Raw genomic sequence first — 16,973 nt, 5'->3', positions numbered from 1 at the left:
ATTGAATTTGGAAAAGAACAAAAAAAGACTTAAATTTTCGTTCAATGGGGAAACCTATTTTTGTTTGTAAATTATACTATTGACATCAATATGTCTTGAACTTTCTTATTTCACTGGAAAATCAGATTCTCTTTTCACATTGTAAGTACTAATTAATGCTTATGAACAGTGCACTTGATTTATTATCTTCATCAATTGTGCCAACTTTGTTTCCAATTTGGGCGACATGGATCAGTCAGTTTAACTAACAGCCAAAAGGCTTGGACATGGACATGGAGATATGGAAATTAAATAAGAAAAAAAAGAAACAATACATAATGACATAATTAGCCCTCAATATTTATATAAATAATCACTTTGACCCCTATTTTTTAAAAAAGATTTTATCCTCCAACATTTCATTTTTTTTTTGTTAAAATAACCCTTGTAGGATGAAATTCGTTAGTTGACTAATGGAACATGTGTTGCTCCAATGTCATTTTCACTTGTATTTAATTATTGATATGATATGTGTCACATCATTAAAGTAATAATGTGACACGTGTCGTATTATTAATTAAACACATATAAAAAATATCACGACAACAATATATATTGACCATTAACATGCTCTAATTTGAATAATATATGTTATCAATTAACAATATGCATCTAAAAGAATTGATTTAAACAAAAGTTAAAACATTAAGAGATAAAATACTCTAAAAAAAATAAGAACCAAAATAATCATTTAAACAAAGATTAAGAGGTAGATTTTGTCATTACAACAAAAAATCAATGATAACCCATACACCAAAACAATCAAAGACTTTTGTTTCGTTGATAAGTACAAAATGGAAGGGAATCAATATCATGTATAAAACATCTTTGTTCGAAAGTCAAGTTTCTGTTTTTGCAGCAAAGGGTGTTGAGCCAAGGGGGCCCATTACCCATAAAACCGAGCCAGGTGGTTTAACGGTAGAAAAGAGAGCTTGGAGTAGTGACAGAGACCCGGGCTGGATCTGGATCTCAATCGAGGAGTTTTTCTAAAAATTTAAAATTATCCTATTTTAGATTTTTTATGTATTTTTTATTAAAAAATTACTTTTATCTTTCAAAATTTTATAAATTTAAATTTGCCCTTAAATTTAAATTTAGGGTCTGTTTGTTGGGCTGTAATTGATTTTTCGGAAAATGAATTACTAGAATTTGAATTTTGGAAAATGACTAGAATTTAAATTCTAAAAAATGAATTACATTTCTGGAAAATGTTTTCCGGAAAATAATTTCCGTAAAATGAATTACATTTTTCTGAAAAACATCTGGAAAACGTTTTATGATGTTTGGAAGATGTTATTTAAACCTTTTTTCCACTAGTTGAAGAGTTTTTTAAAAATTATTTATTACAAATATTAAATATAATAAATAATATTATTTATCATAAAACTTAATATTATTATTTTAAAATATTAAAATAATTTATTTATTATTAAATATTATTTTTATAATAATTTTATTAATAAAAATAATATTTTTTGTATATTTTAGTGAAATAAAATATTATATATTATATTAATTATTTATTAAAGTAATAGTGTTATATTATATTTTAAAAATATTAATTAGTATATTTTAAATATCTTTATTAAAATATTATTTAAATATATAAATAATATTATTCATTATTAAATATATAAAAAATTTATTATATATTATTAAAATAAAAATATAATATCTTATATTATTATAATATAATTGATTATTTTATATAATATTAAAAATATAATATTATATTATTATAAAATATTAATAAATAAATAAATAATATTTTGATGAAAACGATATTAAAATATTTTATTAATATTAAATTCATAAAATAAAATTATTTTGAGTATTTATTCTTTGAAGTGAAAAGTTCGAAAAATGATTTACGAAAAATGAATTCGTAAGTCATTTTACAGAAAACAAAAAGGAAGTTCTGTTATTAGGAAAATGAATTACATTCCGGAAAATCAATTACGTAAAATAAACACGGGAAAACATTTTCCGAAAAATGAATTACGTGAAACAAACACGAAAAAACATTTTTCAAAAAATGAATTATATGAATATTCGAAAAAACCAATTCCGTAATTCAAATTACAGCAAACAAATACACCCTTACTCTCTATTATAAAATCTTACGCCCAATTCTGTCGGAGACCATTAGTGTCCCCCAAGAATGGGTCAGATATTAGTGAAACACAAGGATGGGAAGGGATGACCATGTGCCTTGTACATTTAGACAACATGATTCACTTAGTTGGGTCCCAGTTTCACTTCCATCTCAAAAAAGCTTAGTGAATTGTGACTATGGTTGTTGGACTGTCATTTCCCATGGTTTCTGAAGTTTCAGGGAGAAAAGAATTCCCAACATATTCTATCATCAATTTAACGACAATTTAACCTGAATTTTTTACCTTAGGGTCGGATTTCTTTTTTAAAAAAATATCGGGTTTGAGTCGAGTCGGATTTTTAAGGGGGTGGTTTGATTGATTCGAGTGGAGAGTGAAAAAACTCTGATCAGACCCGACCGATGATAATAATGTAATTTATTTAAAAAATTTATTATTTTTTAATTAAATCCTTAATTTATATCAGATAGAGTTAAACCAGATTTATACTCTAAAAAATTAGTTCAGGTTAGAGTTGAGTAGAAAAATATATATTTTTCGGTCGGATCGAGTGGAGGATACCTATTTTCGAGTTAGGTCGAATTGACAAAAATCTGACCTAAACCCGACAGGTTATCATCCTTCCATCTACCCCTCTGATTTGCTCCTCTGCTTGATAACATCCCTGTGGAGCAAGGTTGTACATAAGATCGTTTTTTTTTAAAATTTCATGCAATTTAAATTTTTATTATATATATTTTTTATTAATAATTTTTTTTAAACCCTAAAATTTTATAAATTTACGCCTAGCATTATATGTCTGTGGACAAGATCTATATTTCAATTTTCCCCTCATAAACCCTTTGTAACACCCTAAACTACGGGTCAAATTGTGAGTTTCTGAAACTTATGGATAATTTTAGAAAGTGTAGGGAGTTCAGGGACTAGAACCCAAATTTTCCCATTTTTAGATCCAGTGAAAAATAAATTTACCCAGTCGGGTTAACCCAAAATTTCCCCAATTAACCTAAATCCCTAAATCTCAATTCCCTTCTCCCACCGACCCTCTTTACAGCCACATTCTATCACTGTCTGGCCACCCCAGCTCGAGCCACTCCTACAATTTGACTCACCGTCGAACGATGATCATAACCCCACCCCTAGCCCATCTCATAACGCCACCGTTCACCATGAAACTCATCGAAAAGTCCCGTTGAAAATCCCCATCGCCGAGTATATCTTCGACGATTCCAGTCGCCAAGTGTATCTTCGACGATTCCAGTCGCCTCCGACGTTATCTCGCCTCACCTCCTGCACCATTAGATTCACCGTTGCCGTATGCTCAAAACCCGACCGATTTTGTTCACAGTGGACGCGTCGTCGTCAATTGACGGCGTGTGTAAGAGTTTCAACTATTCTCTTTTTATTTTGACGTTTTTAGGTTGATTTAAGTATTTATGTGGGTTGTTTTAACTGTTTGGATGCTCTGGGAGTGATCGGCCGACCGACCTGCCCCTTGCCGCTATCTCATGCACCACCACGCGCCGCCACGTGCGTTTAGGGCTTGTCCCCAGCTCTGGATCTTTCTCGAACTGGTCCAGCCGGTCTGGACCAGCCCGAATCGGTCAATCTGATTTGAACAGAACTGACCCGCCTGCCCGACCCGAACCTCTTTGACCCGACCCATTGACTTTGGTCAGAGTTGACTGTTGACCGTGACCAGTCTGACCGTTGACTTCGACCGAAAATGTCAAAATTTTCGAAAAGTCATATTTTATATTTTTTCGACGTCCTGAGTTTGAATCCAAAGTCTGTCTTTCCAAATTCGCACCCGGTAAGTCGTTTTTCAGAGATTTACCTTCAATTCAATATGGTTTCTAAATTAAGTTTAGTTTCTGACGTAAATTCGGTTGCTTTGTATCCGAGGAATTATTGGACGTTGAATTCAAGTTCAAGAGTGATAGAATGGAGTTTAAAGGGTCGATCGATATGACATAAAATTGAGATAATACTATACTACCCTTTGTATGCTTTTCGGAACCCATTGATAATTGGTACATGCATGAATGAATATAATTAGTCCATGAGATGTAGTTAATTATCATTGGACTCAAATTAAATTTAGAATAAAGACGAAACACTGTAAAAGCCTCAGATGACTCGAAAAAGAAATAGGTAGACTGATTGGGAATAAACCTCAGTTCAATGATTTAATCAGTAAATCAATAAATCTCAGAACATGTAAATTATGATTAATCTTATTAAAGGTTAAATGTTAGAAATATTTGGAATGAAATTACCAAAAATAACACCATGTGATAAAATTATGAAAATGCCCTTGTACTGAAAAAGGACTAAGACTTCCCCTACTGGTGAAATTAACCTCAGTGAGCAAATGAGCAAAGTACTCTGAACTTTATTGGAACTGAAATACTTTCAAGCCTAAGTTATTTAAAGTAATGTCACTAACAAAATTGAATGAAATGACGATAATACCCCTAAAGAGTAAAAAGCAATATGGATGACTATGATAATAGAGACGACCTGAGAGAACTTATATCATGATCCATTGGAATCTTGGAATCACCAATTAAACTTCTGATTTATTTGAAATACCCCTGAAGTATAATATGATTCGAAGAACGTCCAAGCCCTGGAATAACTATTACCCTCAAATCTAAAATGAAAAAATCAACCTCGAATACCAAAATAACTATATCATATGACCTAAGTACCCTCAATGACCTAGGGTTAAGTGAGTAACTTGGATAAGACTGTAATCGCTGACAAAATTACATGATGTATCGTTCTTAAGATCCTTTCTGTGATGATTCTGAAGATGATTAATTCGACAAAAATTGTATGTATTAAAATGTGAATATTCTGGAAGTGCAACGATTTGACCGGTTGACAGGTATCAGTGGTAGGATTGTTCAGTTCAAATTAACTTGATATTCTGATAGATCGACACAAATCGTAAATGCACTGAATCTTCGTTTCTCCCTTATCAGCTCAAATCACTTGAATCCTCCAAGAATCTAATGCCCAAAATGCTTCTGATTTTCCTAAATAATGGAATCACTTTGGTCATATTTGAAAACGAAAGTAACTCTATTGCTTAGGATTTTGAATATATTTTTCATTACATAGTGCCTCCAAAAAATATCCGAATACTCAATGATCCTGATAAATCACGTTTTGAATAACTGATGATTCTGTCAACTAATGAACCCTTTCGATAGTGATTTTAATTTTCGACATTATATCAGTATACTGAAGATCCGTGTTTCCTTGCCGATAATATTATCAAGTACATACGAATATTATATGGAACCTTTAGTGTGTTTCCCTGATCACATTTATGTTTTCTCTGATTTCTGTTATGATCTCTGCTCTGATTTCTGATATCTCTGTTTACTGACTGAAAATGTATTATTCGGGGTACTCTAGGATCTGTATGAAGACTCTGATAGGTTCAGTCACTGCTGGTAATTCCTTGTATAGGTTCTGCACCGACTGGTAATTCCTATCTCTGGCAGGTTCAGTCACTGCTGGTAATTCCTTTTATAGGTTCAACACCAACTGGTAATTCTTTATAAACCTAAGGTGACTCTTGGGTGGGCTCCTGGGCCTAATAGACCTAGTGGTATGGACCCAAAGGCACTCCCTTAGGGTGATTCCTTTGCTGTGTGCATTGGGTAAGTCCTTATGGGCCTAAGGGCACTCCCCTCAGGTGGGCACCTACGCTTCGACTAGGGTAAGACCTTATGAACCCAAGGTGCTCTCTTAGGTTGGCACTTACGCTATTCGGGCCTAGGGTAAGTCCTTATGGATGCATTTCTGGGAGCTGCATATGGCGTTCGGTTGGAGGGATTTCTATGGTTTTTGAAAATACGTTTTAACTTCTACCGTTTTAAAAAATCAGTACTTGTTCACTGGTTTTGTGGGAACACACTAGACATCCTATTATGATCTCCTGAACCTAGTTATCCAAAATATTTCCCTCTGAACTGAAAGCTTATTGTCTGTTACTACCTGAAATATCACTGGGACCTCAACTCTGCATAAAAACCTGTAGATGCCCGAAACAATAAGGAAATATATGCTTATCGGTTATCTGCATGCATTTCAGCATCGTTTGGTAGTACTATATTACTGAGCTTTCCAAAGCTCACTCTGTTACTCACTATTTCAGGTTAAAAGGATTGAACCAGTGCAACTATCGACATCGATAAGGGAGTTCCGCCGACGTTGCTTGCAGAGTACGATGTATATGTTTAGGGGCATGTAGGTTGTATTTTGTTTTTATATCGGAGTCTGGAATCTGTTTTATTTATGAATATTGGTAAATTTTATTTTTGTATTTATAAATGGTTTTATGATTTTACGTGTTTTAGCAAAAATTTTAATTTTTCCAAGATATTTACGGTGGGTCGCTCCGGTGGTCCTAATGTGACACCCCGGATCGGATCGAGTCACCCGTATCAATCTGAGGGGTTACACCCTTCATGAAACTTTCATATCAATATCGATTATTTAGGTTATATGGATTCAAGTGAGTGTGGATGTATATAAATAAAATCAAGCTTTGATGAGAATACAATTACAAAGAGGATTATACAACAAATTGTTCCACCTTGAACTAAACGATAATCAAATAAATTCTTGGATAAACTACATCCGATATAACTGAATTTTAGGTGTTGTATTTTTTATATCACTCAACTTTTTATTTTGTTAATTATAGTATTGAAATTTGATTTTTGTTTCAATTATATCACCGGGCCATTAAATCACTAACAGTCGGATCAAAACAATGTCGTTTGGTGAGGTGTCTACGTTGGCAATCATCATCCACGTCATTTTGTTGTTAATGATTTAATAGTTCAGTGGTATAATTAAAACAAAAATCCAAGTTCAGTGCTATAATTGGCAAAATTAAAGTTAAGTGGTATAAACGATACAATGTCTAAAGTTTGTGGTATCTGTTGTAGTTTACCCTAATTGTTTTTAGTGAAATGTTTTTTTTCAATGAATTTATTTAAAATTTCACAATTAAATAAGTCTTTAAAATTGAAAATATCTATTAGTGAGATTATATAATCAAATTTCATAGATTTATTTGATCATAAGTTTTCAAATAATGGCTTAATTGAGACAATACTCAAGAGCTTATTTAATTTTCGCTTAATTTAACAGTCCAATTTGTTATATAATCCTTATAAATATACAAAGATTCCAGGGAAAAAATTAAAGGGGTATATAACATAAAATTATCACTAAACAAATTGACTCAAGATCTTAACAAATTGGCCTATGAACTTACATAAAAGCTTTATGAAATAATTGAAGCAAACTTGTCAAATCAAGAATCAATTTGATCTAGAAAATTAGGAGTCAATTTCACAAAACTTATCGAATTGGGAGGTCAGTTTATACAATAATTACAAAAATATAAAAAATTTAAGAATTAATAAGATTATAAAAAATACAAAAGAATCAGATAAAATTATATAAAATAATGGTATTATAAAAAAATCATTTATAATTTTAAAATTACATAAATATAATAGAACTAATAAAAATATAAAAACAATGTAAAATTATAATAAAATTTAAGGTAAACTACATCAAATACCACCGAACTTTAGATATTGTATCGTTTATACCACCAAACTTTTAATTTTGTTAATTATAACATTAAACTTTAATTTTCGTTTAAAGTATATCATTGACCCATTAAATTGTTAACAACACAATAACGTGGCTGACTGCTACCAATGTAGACATCTCACCAAAACGATATTGTTTTGATTTTACTATTAACGATTTAACGGTCCAGTGGTATAATTGAAATGAAAATCAAAGTTCATTGCTACAATTGACAAAATTAAATGTTTAGTGGTATAAACGATACAACCCCTAAATTTTGGTGATATATGGTGTAATTTACCCTAAATTATATAAACCTATATTATTAAAATATGAACAATATCAAGAAAATTATTTTTAGATTCAGGTTCCAATTATTTTAGATAAAGTTTTCGAGACTGAGCTCATTGTGTCACCCCTATTTGTAGTGATCATTATATGGTTATATATATTCGAACATCAACATCTGTAATATATATAATTAATAATTAAAAAATTATAAATAAATATACTACTTTATTATCATCAGAAATTATTAAGAAAAATACTATCATACTATAAGATAAAGTTTAATAATGAGAAGTTACAATCAAATTTGTGAAAATGCTCCTACATTCGTAGGCTTCGTTCCTTTGGTACAACAAGAATTCGATTTCTTATTAAAACCCAACTTCCTCGTAAAATTCCTCCAACTTCTCTTCGCCTTCATCAGTTTCCCTATCTCCTCTTTCATGCTCGAACAATCCTTTTCAAGCTCGGAAACTCGTTGCTCGACATCGTCATCGCCGCCATTAGCTAGCTCTCGTGTTGCCATCGAGTTCATTTCGATCCCACCGCTAGTGTTGTGTGAGTTCTCGAGAGTATCGGATACAAAGAACCAGCCTGAGATCGATGTGCGAAGCCTGAGTTGTTCGAAGAAGAGGACTTGAACGATCACTCTGAGAGGTAACCTCTCGTTTTGCGCTGCATGAGTGCTCGCTTCCAATGAGAGCTTTTGACAGTTCATTAGTTTACAGAGCTGTTCTCGCTCGTTATCTGTAATCCAATGATGTGCCTTCATGTAGACATCGATGGCGTGATAGAGTCCGTCATCGAGAGGTCTTGCATAATCGGGGATTGTAGCTGCGAGAGCTTCGAATTTTGGGAGCTTGAAATTAACATCCGATGCTACTTCTGCTAAGAATCCATCTATCAAGGTGGCCACCATCGTCATCGGTGTTAACGAATCGAGCGATCCGTTTGTTAACTCCCCCTCCTCGACATTGCAAGGAGTTGCTAATGCTGCAGCTTGTTGTACTAACATGAAATGGTCAAGAATTCGCTGAACACAGTCCACGTCGAAACGAGTCTCCGAGTACCCCATATTCGGAATTAGTATGTCCACTAGGGAAGCTTGATCCAATTGAGCTCCGACCCTCATCTCCAAATTTTCTCGGCACGACGGGCTAGCGCGTAGCACCTTTGCTGTACGAAGCAATCTAATGAGGAACTTGGAGGATGTGACTCCCTTCTTGTTAGGAAGTAACCCTACAATCTCTTCTAACAGAGCCCTCTGATCGGCTTCGGAAGTAGTCACGGTATTAACATTGTGCATATCGTCGAAGCTTGATTGTCGATTCATCAAGGGGAGATACCTCAGAGCATAGTGCTCCACCGACGCCGCAATGCTTTCCGGCCTTAAACCTTTCGATTCGATGGCTAAAATCAGTCTTTTATATAAAGGTAAACTAAGGAATGATACATCTTGGTACCACCAATCCTCCCCTGTACGTTGTGTCTTCGTTGCGGTTGATATTCCATTCCATAAACCTTCATTTTGGGGACTTTTCTTGGCTTCACGTCCAGGCAAAGGCCAGCCGAATAAGCTCGGATCTGCACAGGCTTTTGTCGCCAACGAATCGATGCATCTCGAGACGATGTGAAACTCCTCGGCATGTGGCATGACTTCTTCACAGGATTCAAGAGCTGTAATTGAGTCATCCCAATTCCCCAACACTTCGTTAAGAAAAGACTCGGTCTGCATTATGAGATTTCCATCTCCATAATCTTCTGTCATTACGAGGTACTCGGCCGCACATCGGATGCTGGCGACATTCTGCGCGGTGAGCTCGATTCGTACGCCGTAGCAGAACTTCGATATAAGCTCAAAGGCTATAGCTCCACCTGGTATATCATCAAGGCTCAAACTTAAACTCGATCCTTCTCCATCGCTGCACTCTTCAATAAGTCTTTCTAGCAACCCACTTCTTGAAAGCAATGGAAACTACAATAATTATCCAAAATGAGACACGACATAGAATTCAACTTGGTTTCTTTTAATTGTGCAAACAACACACCTTGTGGAGATTGAAAGACATTTCTCCAATGTTAATGCAAATGTCGCTCGAAAGTCCAGATGTGCAAACCCTGAAACAAAATAACCCTAATCGATAACACGCACACATCCTAAAACAAACTATTTATAAAAATTAATAATATAAACATATCTTATACAAATTTGAAGTTAATATTTATCAGAATCTTTTTTAGTCATCAATATAAACATGCTTACCAAGAGCAACCTTCACGGTGAAATACTTCAGGCTTAGAACCCAGCCTCAAGAAGGCCATTTGTTTCAAATTATTTCAATTTAATGTAACTATGAATTTACATAAATGATTACCAGAGAGAACATAACAGAAATGGAAAAGAAATAAGCCTTAAAAGATTAAAAATAAAAAATGATAATGAAAAGAAGTAAGTTTAGCGAGTCTAATGCAATGAAGTTAAGAGGAGTGGTTTCCAATTTTGACTATGATTGGATCTCCTTTATTTTCTCATACTTTTGGAATTCATTCCCTCCTTCACTGTCATCACTCTTTTAAAATTTTTCCGAGGGTAAACTACGCATTTAGTATTTATATTATCAGTTTTGGTCTAGTTTAGTATCTAAACTTTTAATTTTTTTCAAAATTATGCCTAACGTTTAGTTTTTATTTCATTTTAATACCTCAACGTTAAAAACTTAACGCGTTTAGTGTACCTAAACTATCAATTTTTGTCCGTTTTAGTACCTAAACTTTCAAACTTTTTCAAAAATTAATGTTAAATTTTGAACATGGTTACTAAAATGAAACAAAAACTAAACTTTAGGTATGATTTTAAAAAATTAAAAGTTTAGGTACTAAAACAGACACAATTTGATAGTTTAAGTACTAATCGCATAAATTACTCTTTTTCAATGTCTGATGAGCAAAAGATAAAGTTACGAGATCCCATTTAAATATCTCGGTCTTTGAATGTGTGTTTATTGAAAATGAATTTTATTCATTTAAATTATGATTCGATCCAAAATTGAATTAAGGATTAAATTATAAAGATTGAAAAGGACTAAAATGTGAAGCATTGAAAGTCTTGGTATCTAAGTGAAAACAAGGGAAAATCGGAAGGTTTGTTAGCATGATTAGACTATTGATAAAAGTTAGTGGGTTTTTTTTTTGAGGAATAAGCTACGTAAGTATCATTTTTTATATTGTTGTCCTAAAAGCTTTAATTTATTTAAGGGTAAAGTACAGTAATGATCATTGAACTTTTCTAAGGTTCCTCAACTTTTAAAACTTACAATACAGTCCTTCAACATTTAGTCTGTTTGCAATATGGTCCTCGACGATGTAACCGACCATTTGACGCCGTTACACTATCGTTAGTATGTTTGCAATATGGTCACTGAACTTTTCAGGCACTTACATTTAGATCCCCCAACTTTTAAAACTTCAACACAATCCTCAATTTCATTCTAAACCTCAAATTCCTTTTCGATCTCGAATTTTTTTTTTTCGCTTCTCTCTTCTCATTTCTAGCGTAACTTTTCAGTCGGGGATGCATGAGAAATTCTAATCTAACTTTGAATTATATGGATGTGTTAACTTGAATAAGGGTCTATTGAGAGAATACCCGACCATGGGACTATCGGGACCATCAACAATATAAGGTGTAATGTTAGATACATGTCATCTCAGGTGAAGCATATATGTTCGATGAAATGCTTGTGAGAAAAAATGGGGTTAGAAATGCAGAGTTGACAAATATTACTAAGATGAACTAAGTAACATTGTTGAAAGTCACCAACAAAGCTGGAATTATTTTGTATAAATGACATATAATAATTTCTTCGTTTAATCATTGTGGTTAAAGATTTTCCAATAGATGATCAAATATAATGAAATCCCAAACAACACATTCACCTCTCAATCTCTTTCACTCACATGCACTCTCGTTTGGCTTTTTTTCTTCAATTTTTTGCCATGTAAAATTGTAAACCCAAGCAATGCTCTGTCTTTTAGCTTTTTATTTACAAAGAAAAAATGGAGGAAGAATTGTTGAAACGCAACACCGATTGCGTTTATTTCTTAGTCTCTCCCCTCACCGGCAAGAATGTATTTATTTTCTCTTTTAGGCTATCCGGAATGAAGCTTTTCCTTTTTCGCACTTTCCCATTTTCAACTCACATTGTGTGTTTTTTGTTGAAATTTTTATGTTTCTGGAACTGCATGTCAATGATCTAGATATTCATTGTTAGTTTTGAACCAAAACCATCTAATTTTCTTTCTTTCTTCTTAATCAAAAGTTTTAGTACTCCTTATGAAAGATATTCAGTCCATCAGAATAGAAGTGAAAGAGGGTCATAGGCTAAATTTTTTTGATCTTCTTGTTTGGTTTTTCTTTAAATCAAGGAATTGGTTGTGAGTATCGACAGAGTGAAATCGTCAGGCTCAATCCGAGAGACTGCTGGTACTAGTTTACAGGGAATTGTATTGATTCGACCTATGGTTTTCGGCGTCATATGAACTCGTATTCTTTTTAATAAGTTCATGTTGATTATGGGACTGATATATCGTGAACGAATTGGATTTTTTTACATGTTTTGGAAATTTTACAGTTGAATTGTATTGAATTATAGCTTTAGAAGACAATTCTGCATGCACGCAACTCGAAAGGCATCATGATAGGGTAGTATATTTGGAGCAGCCACTTGACCCTGTCCTGATGCCTTTCAAGTTACGAAAGAGACTGGCAAGTGAATATGTTGTTTGGGATTTCATTATATTTGATCATCTGTTGGAAAATCTTTAACCACAAGGATTAAACGAAGAAATTATTTTATGCCATTTATACAAAATAATTCCAGCTTTGTTGGTGAATTTCAACAATGATACTTAGTTCATCTTAGTAGTATTTGTCAACTCTGCATTTCTAACCCCATTTTTTCTCACAAGCATTTCATCGAACATCTATGCTTCACTTGAGATGACATGTATCTAACATTACACCTTGAATCGTTGATGGTCCCAATAGTCCCTTGGTCGGGTCTTCTCTCAATGGACCCTTATTTAAGTCAACACATCCACAAAATTCAAAGTTAGATTAGAATTTTCCATGCATCCCTGATTGAAAAGTTACACTGGAAATGGGAAAAGAGAAACGAAAAATGAAATTCGAGATCGAAAAGGAATTTGGGGTTTAGAATAAAATTGAGGACTGTGTTGTAAGTTTTACAAGTTTGGGGAGCTAAATGCAAGCGCCTGAAAAGTTCAGTGATCATATTGCAAACTTACTAACGGCTGTGTAACGACGTCAAACGACCGGTTACGTCGGGGACCATATTGCAAACGTACTAAATGTTGGAGGATTGTATTGCAAGTTTTAAAAGTTGGGGACCTAAATGAATGCTTTAGAAAAGTTCAGTGACCATTATTATACTTTACCCTTTATTTAATTTTATAAATTGAGATATTTTGTCCACGTGTTGGATGAAGAGGAAGGAATAGTTATGAGACTCGAACTTGATGGGTTTTGCCTCGATTCGATTCATTGGGTCGAATATTTTTATAAAAAGTTTAGGTTCGATTCGGGTTTGGGTTTAAGGTGAAAAACACATGGCCCAACCTGACCCGAAAAATAATATAAATTTATCTTATAAATTTAGGGATAATTGCAATAATAACACTCTCTATATTATTATTATTTTCAATATTGGTTCGGGTCGGGTTCATGTTTTATCTCAAAAAGTCGAGTCTGATTCAGATCGGGTTAAGTCGCCTCTAAACTCGGATCAGATCAGATTTCGAGTAGAAAATATATATTTTCGGGTCAAATCAGATTGAAGTATGATATCTTCATCAATTTCCTTAAACATCATTATTAAACCCTATAGAGCTATGGAGAAAGATACATCCAATGACTCCTAAATTACTGGTCTAATCCCTAAACTAAAGGCATATTTAAGAAGCCCAAACTTAGATCTAACATCTAGTGTTATTTGGTTCATCAGCATTCGATTTTGATTGTAAGGTTGTCATATATAAATGTCGTAAACTATGAGCACTTCATATGTCATTCATGATTATTTGGTAAGCTTGGGTAAATTATTTAGATGTTGCGTAACGTTGATTATGTTTTTGCTTAGTTTTGACTGTGATAAATTATCATGTGTAGTTTTATATGTGATTAAATCGAATTATGAGATTTTATTTTATAATATTCAAATCTTTGTAAAACTTTTATATTAAAATACTACAAAATACATTTTGAATTGTCATTTAGTTGATTTTTAAATACAGTTGACATGTCATAGACTCTATAGTACTTGTGTACATATATTATATGGACTTTAGTTTTTGACGAGGCAGAAAAGTGCATATTTGGACTTCAATCCAAGTGGCACATAGAGATGCCGATTATTACTATGTGATGAGATGAGATTCATGTATCTTTATTGTCACTAATGTACCATTAGGATAAACTTGTCACCAACTTTGCTTATCTGTATTTTGATTGATGGATTGTCATCCTTTTATGGTCTTTGATTAATTTTGACTATTTCACTAAAATATATAAGCATGTTTTGTTTGGATGTTTTCTCCTGATATTAATCTCTGTAGAGTGTATGAGATTATATTATTAATTAGTAATAAATACATGGATTCAAAACAATATAAATAAAAAAATTAAAATTAATAAATATGGAAAAGCATCATTTTAATGGTTGTCCCTTGTTCTCATATGTAATGGGGTAAGGATGGGGTAAGGAGGAGGTAAGATAATAGGCTACCCCCAACACTAGGTTGAGAGCAACTTCCGTAGGAGACTTCTAAATTATGAAATACCCATATAAATAAAAAAATTAAAATTAATAAATACGGAAAAGCATCATTTTAATAAATCCAATAAAAAATACAAAAATGGCCTACCATGTGATAAACAAAGAAGGCGGGCAAAAACCATATACAAATCACAAAAAAGAAAGATAAATATAGAACAGAGCATATGTTGAATGAGACCATTTGAACATACTACATACATATTGCTGGGGGATTAGCTGGCTTTAGGGCATGGTAGTGCACAAGCATGGCGGATGTCGGAAGGAATAGAGGTGGATGGGGGACAAAGGCCAACCACATTTGACATGGGACACATTATTGTTATTTAAATTCATGAGATTTAGGTTTTCAGTTCTGATATGATGTTAGGGAAGACTCATTGTCCACACAAAGGTTGTGGGGTCTGAAATGGCAGCTCATCTTCTTGTTCATTTGTCTCTTTCTGTGTTCTTTACACCAACCAATCATTGTTTACCGTAGAAAGGGATTCATGTTTCAAAATATGGGAGTTTCTTCGTCTTAATCTCTTGTTTCGAGTAGTCTTTACTCGTAGGTTATTTAAAAAAAATAGTAGTGCAAACTAAACGATTTTAGTTATTAAGAGATTTTTATTATCTTTTGAGATTTCAAGTTTAAAACTCATGTATACAAAAATATAAACGTTCATTATCAAATGATTGAGAGTCTTTGAACAGATATTACTGTACATAATACATTCGCCCCATAATCATTAAAAAAAATAATAGTAATGAGGGTTAAATGCCTCAATTTGCAGTTGGAGTTATGAGTTTAAAAGGCCAGCATATATGAACCCTATGTAACAACTTGAAGCTAAACTGGTTGTGTCGTGTTCTGAGACTTTGGACACTAAGTTTAGGTCACATGTTCTAATATTATAACTAACACATTAATTATTAACACAAAAACATTTTTTTTAAAAACATTTTTTTAAAAAACATAGAATGCCATTGGTCAAATTAATAGCACTAGTCCATATCTGCTACGTAAACCAAACTTGGTTTTCCTCCTTATAGTAAAATTTTTATTTGGATTAATTAGAAAATGAGTGCCCAAACTATATTGTTTTTCCTAAAGTGGGGTCTAAACTTTTTTCGATTCATCCAAGCGCCTAACATTACAAACGTTACTACTTTAGGTGCCCTGATCATAATGATCGTTAAAAAAACTCCGTTAAGTGGCACGTGTCCAATTATGATAATTTTAAAATTTTATTTTTTTTAAAAAAACTTAAAAATTATTTGTATATTTAACAACCCAAATTTATTTAAAATTACAAAAAAAAACCCAAATCCTTTAGCCCTAACACTAACTTTACTTCCCTTGCCGACCACAACCACCATCGTCAACACCATCCTTGCAATCTCCCTATGTCTTCCTTGCTGTTGAGATGGTCATCCTTGTTGTTGGGTAACTAGTCGATGGTGACTGTCGGTGTGGGTATAGGGATTAGATTTAGGTTTTTAAAAATTTTGGGGAGGTTTTTTAAATTTTTGAAATTTTTGGGTTTTTCTTAAACATTATAATTTAATTTTTTTTTATTTTAAATAAAATTTTCAAAATATGTTGAACGCGATATGTGTCATTTAATGGTGGAATTTAAAGTCTGTTACGAATCAAACACCTAAAGTTGTAACGTTTGTAACGTTAGACACATAGATGAATCGAAACAAAAAGTTTAGGCACCTATTTGGAAAAAAGGGTATAATTTGAGCACTTATTTTTTAGTTAAGCCTTTTAGTTTAAAGTTGATTTAAGGGTGTGAAAAGTTTTTTTTTATCTTTGAAAAAAAATTAATTGTATATTATATCGGATATCATTTAACTTTGGGTATAATACCGCTTATTGAATTTTTAATTTTACCAATTATGACATTAAATTTTAATTCATGTTTTAGTTATATCATTAGATCGTTAAATCGTTAATGATGTAGTGATGTGATTGATGGTTGTTGATGTAACGTTCACACTAGAACGATGTCATTTTAATGTGACTATTTTGATACTCAAAAGATCCAAAATGATATCATTT

General features: G+C 32.7%; 1 protein-coding gene across 1 annotated transcript; it reads right to left on the bottom strand.

Annotated features, from left to right (window-relative positions):
* Positions 1-8,373: 8,373 nt before the first annotated feature.
* LOC120129809 (BTB/POZ domain-containing protein At5g03250-like) lies at positions 8,374-13,658 on the bottom strand. The gene is made up of 4 exons (XM_039147218.1): positions 13,648-13,658; positions 10,336-10,396; positions 10,121-10,190; positions 8,374-10,047 (listed from the first exon to the last, which is right to left on the bottom strand). Exons 2-4 carry the CDS (start codon positions 10,392-10,394, stop codon positions 8,374-8,376), a joined length of 1,803 nt encoding a protein of 600 aa, XP_039003149.1. The 5' UTR covers positions 10,395-10,396; positions 13,648-13,658.
* Between the last annotated feature and the right edge of the window lie 3,315 nt (positions 13,659-16,973).

The sequence above is a fragment of the Hibiscus syriacus genome, unplaced genomic scaffold (assembly GCF_006381635.1).
Source record: "Hibiscus syriacus cultivar Baekdansim isolate YM2019G1 unplaced genomic scaffold, ASM638163v2 tig00110503_pilon, whole genome shotgun sequence".
NCBI lineage: Eukaryota > Viridiplantae > Streptophyta > Magnoliopsida > Malvales > Malvaceae > Hibiscus > Hibiscus syriacus.
The sequence above is the reverse complement of the archived record's forward strand: the minus strand, read 5'-3'. Positions and strand labels throughout refer to the sequence as shown.

What these genes read in the sequence shown, in the direction of transcription:
- LOC120129809 (XM_039147218.1), bottom strand. Translation starts at nt 10,394, where the DNA reads ATGGCCTTCTTGAGGCTGGGTTCTAAGCCTGAAGTATTTCACCGTGAA. An exon ending in CACCGTGAAGGTTGCTCTTG is followed by an intron (nt 10,191 to 10,335) that starts GTAAGCATGTTT and finishes ATTTTGTTTCAG; the next exon opens with GGTTTGCACATCTGGACTTT. An exon ending in TGTCTTTCAATCTCCACAAG is followed by an intron (nt 10,048 to 10,120) that starts GTGTGTTGTTTG and finishes TAATTATTGTAG; the next exon opens with TTTCCATTGCTTTCAAGAAG.